The sequence below is a fragment of the Saprolegnia parasitica genome (assembly GCF_000151545.1).
Source record: "Saprolegnia parasitica CBS 223.65 unplaced genomic scaffold supercont2.448, whole genome shotgun sequence".
NCBI lineage: Eukaryota > Oomycota > Saprolegniomycetes > Saprolegniales > Saprolegniaceae > Saprolegnia > Saprolegnia parasitica.
The window spans coordinates 1-4,016 of NW_012156842.1; the positions used below are offsets into that span (position 1 = coordinate 1).

A 4,016-nucleotide genomic window follows, 5' to 3' on the forward strand; every position below is an offset into this window, starting at 1 on the left:
AGGAGGATCCAGATCGAGCACGACTTGGTGCGGCGCTGGGTGTTGGGGATCGTGAGCAGAAACTGCGGGTTGTACCCGAGGTTGTACGTGTCGTTGGCTGGACCCATCTCGACAGGCCAGTGCTTGTGCACCGTGTACCGGTACTGGAACAGCTCTGGGTTCCAATTGAGAAAGAGCGCGTTAAAGTGCTCTTGCACCGAGTCAAAGTCGATCCAGAAGAGGCCGTCGTCTTTCGCGTGGCGCGCGGCGTCCAGGTCAAAGCCCACTTCGTCTTGCAGCGCTAGTACGAAAGATGGAGTGCAGACACAGTGCCCTTCGTAATCGTACCTGGCGTCCAATGCTGCGAGTCGTCGAGGCTGTACGGGCCTTTCCAGCGCTTGCGGTTCCACGGGTTCTTGACGCGGAGCAAGCGCACGCCACACGCCGTTTCGAGGACGTTGAGGACGGCGTAGGCATGCGACGGCACGAGCCCAACCCGGCGCGCCTGCGTCCACATGTCAAAAGCTCACAACCAAGGAAGCCGCGGACGTACAATGTCGGGCGGCATTTCGCCTGTCGCGATCGTGATGAGGCAGTCGCCAAAGTTGTAGGCGCTCATGAGCCGCTGCCAGATGACGTCGCTCGTCGGGCCCGACGCGTCGACGAACGAGAGCGACTCGGGGATCCAGCCCGTGAGCGCAAAGAGGTCGATGCCCGAGTTGCTCCCCGGAAAGTCGTAGCCACCGTTCACCTTGAGGTACGCCTTCTCAATGATGCTCACCTACCACCGAACTACATTGCAGAACGAACGAGATGAGTCGTCTTCGCACCCAGAGCTCGTTCGGGGTCGTCGTGCATGAGCAGAGGAGCGTGCCGTTGTAGCCGAGGGGCAGGCAGTCGTCCACGACGACCTTCCGCGGCACGCCGTTGGCCCACAGTTTGACGTTGTAGCGTCCGCCGGGATTTACAATTGGGTTCCCATACGCATCCTACTCCCGGGCGATGAGATGCGACCCGAGCGCCGTCGATACCTGGGGGTAGATGATCTTTGTAATCAGCTTCTTCTGGAACCGCTGCTCGAACGCCGCCGTGATGCAGAGCGACGCGACGAACGAGCAGTCGGTGACGACGTCCTGCACGATAACGTACGGCGAAATGGTTGCAATCATGACGGGGTGCCCCGTGCCATAGCCCGTCGGACGCACCCACTTGTCGAGCTTGTCCATTTGCTTGGGCGACATGCCTGGTCACAGCGAGCCATGAGACCAAAGCAGCGTGCGAGCCGCGTACTGAGAAAGCCGTCCGGGTCGATATATTGCTCGTGGGGCGAGAAGACTTCGTACGCGTCAGACGCGATCCACGGCTGGAAGAGACGCCCGTTGACGACCGAGGACCGGCGCAGGACGTCGACTTCTTCGGCCGTGTACTTGGCGTCTCCGGCGTCGTCTTCGAATGTGATCACGGGGCGTTGCATTGCAGACGGCGACCGAAGCAACTGAGGTGTCGACGTGTGCACCACCGCTTGCTTGGCCGGCGCAACGTCGGCGGCTGCGCAGGTCAACGTTATGCGAAGCGAGATATATGGTTCGAGTCTACCATCAAGAAACGATTCCATCTCTTCCATGAGCTCTTCTTCCATGAGATCGAAGTCACCACTGGCAGCATTGCTGATCACTGGCTCCTTGAGCTCTGTCACGCGCTTGATGATGGCTTCGACGCTGGCTTGGACGCGCACCTGCGCCGACAGAGACAGGGATGGGTCTTGCAAAACCTAGCTTTCGATGAGCGATGCATGAGCTTCCAGATTACCGTCATGTAGGCATCGGCCGCGGCCATGTAGGCTTGTACGATGGACTGCACGCCGTGTGGCGCGGTGTCGAGAGTCCTAGCCATGGCTTCGAGACTTTCCGCGTTGCCAATCTGCAGGTCGACGTGGGCTGCAGTCTGAACGAGCGGCGGCTCGACAACCTTGGCGCGGAGCTTGTCGATGCGCTCCTGGAAATCGGCGATCTGCCCTTGGAGCAGCTCGCGCTTGCTGAGCGACTCGACGATCGCGAGCCGGCTGAAGATGCGAATGGCCTCCTCAAAGCGTCGGACCGCCGTCTCGGCGTCATGGATCTCCTCTGCGCGGATGCCCTCTTCGGCTGCGCGGAAGGCCTCGTCGTAGAGCTCCGTCGCTCGGTTCATGCGCTGCAGTCACCCAAAGCTTGAAGTTGTTGCCGCTAGAAAGCCTAGGTTGGAATCCCGGGCCGTGTAACGGTGCATGTCACCGCGTGGCGAGCCTAAGGTTCGGAACTTCTGGCGGGCAAGAAAGGCGGCCGTACTCACTTGAAGTACGAGGAGATGGCTGGTAGAGGAAGCGTTTGCTGTACGAGCTGCTCGTTGCTGAGGTGCTCAGCCTCCTGCCCGCGTTGGAGGAAGACCCATCGAGTCCTCGTCCGTTGGCCTTTTCGTCCCAACGACCTTAGGTCATAAGTTGCGTGCAAATGGAGAATCACCGTTGGAATTGGTGAAAATCACGTGGCTTTTGGACCATCGAGCGCTTCCACTCAGTAAGAAATGTCGGAGCCGCAACTGAACGAGCAGCAGGTCATCGCCCAGTACAAGGGCATGCGCACGGAGATCCGCCAGCTCGCGGAGAAGCTCGCCGAGATGGAGCTCGAGTTCACCGAGCACCAGCGCGTGGCCGAGACGCTGCAGGCGCTTGACGGCCAGCGCCGTGCGTTCCGCATGGTCGGCGGCGTCCTCGTCGAGCGCACGGTCGGCGAGGTGCTCCCGGCCGTCGTCTCGAATGGCGAGGGTATCGCCAAGGTCATGGTCCAGGTCGAAGATCTCCTCAAGCAGAAGGAAGCCGCGGCCAACGCGTGGCAAGCCAAGTACAACATCCGGTCGCAGTAAGTCGCTGGCCTCGATGCACGGACAATGAATCATCAATACTACTACCCTACTATCGATACGACATCCATCCATCGCCATTAGCTCCCAAGGCCCGACGATCGGCCAAGCGCGCGCCTCTGTCGTATTCGCATGAGCCCAAAGTAGAGCTGTCAATCGGGTCTACCTGTAGCGCAAGGTTGATGGCTTTGACGTTGTCATACTTGCGGTTCACGGCCTTGAGCATCTCTTCGGACACGCTTTGCTGGCGCTCGAGCATCGCCCGGAGCGCTTGCGTCCCTTGCTCCTGGCAGAGACCACCTTGTTGCAGCCAGATGCGGGCGCATGGACAGAAAGATACCTTTTGCTTGAGCAGTTTTTCGAGCTCGAGGATGCGGCTGCGGTCCTCAGCCGGGTTTTCCAAGCCACTACTTGGCTTTGGCGGCGCTTCAATGCGGTCCCGCGCCTTGAAGAGCTTCTCCTCGTACACCGCAATCAGCTCTTCGCGCTCCGCCGCGCGCGCGTCACGTTCGCTTTCGAGCGCCGTCGCGTGGTACTCGCGCCACTCGGCGATTTGCTACCGCTCCATGTCAATACGTTGCGGCTCAAAGAACGTACGCGCTCCAGACTCGCGCACTTGTCTGCAGTTTCGCTTGAGCTTGCAAGCTGTGCCGATTGATGCTCGTTCTCGCCCAGCAGCGCGATGCTTTGGGCCGTCGCGTGCTGAAGCGCGGCTTCGGTTCGCGAGAGCGCGGCTTCGAGCGTCTGCACTTCGTGGCGCAGCGTCAAGTTGTTTTCTTTGAGGAGTTTGCACTCGAGGGCATACTGCGCCAGCCGGAGCTACGCCGCCGTTGAGCCAGATCGTATCTCAGACGTGCGGATAATACCTGGAGAGCTTGGTGCATCTTGATGTGCTTCTCTTCGTACGCCTGGATCGTCGCCGACTGGGCGTGAAGTCGGTCGTGGAGAGCCGCCACCGTGTCCTTCTCGACCTGCAAATGGAGCTGGGTCGTCGCCTCCTTGGCGGTGTAGTCACTGTCGAGTAGCTTATGCTGCAGCCTCTGCATGGCCTCGACCTGCCGAGTGCCGACTGCGTCCTGGAACTGTGTGAGGTACGGGTCCGAGACCCACGCAGCACAAATGGCCACGTCGCTCTCTTCGAT

At 60.2% G+C, this 4,016-nt stretch overlaps 2 protein-coding genes across 2 annotated transcripts; one reads left to right on the forward strand and one right to left on the reverse strand.

Moving 5' to 3' along the window:
• Positions 1-21: 21 nt before the first annotated feature.
• Positions 22-2,166, reverse strand: SPRG_17005 (hypothetical protein; the record flags this gene model as incomplete). Its single annotated transcript, XM_012356372.1, has 8 exons — positions 22-280; positions 328-484; positions 533-760; positions 810-968; positions 1,011-1,222; positions 1,270-1,527; positions 1,576-1,714; positions 1,789-2,166. Coding segments are annotated over 8 exons (1,790 nt in total), but the record flags the coding sequence as incomplete, so codon positions are not given.
• Positions 2,167-2,487: 321 nt separating this feature from the next.
• SPRG_17006 (hypothetical protein) lies at positions 2,488-2,963 on the forward strand. The gene has a single exon (XM_012356373.1). The coding sequence runs from the start codon at positions 2,539-2,541 to the stop codon at positions 2,875-2,877; it is 339 nt and encodes a 112-aa protein (XP_012211763.1). The 5' UTR covers positions 2,488-2,538; the 3' UTR covers positions 2,878-2,963.
• Positions 2,964-4,016: the final 1,053 nt, after the last annotated feature.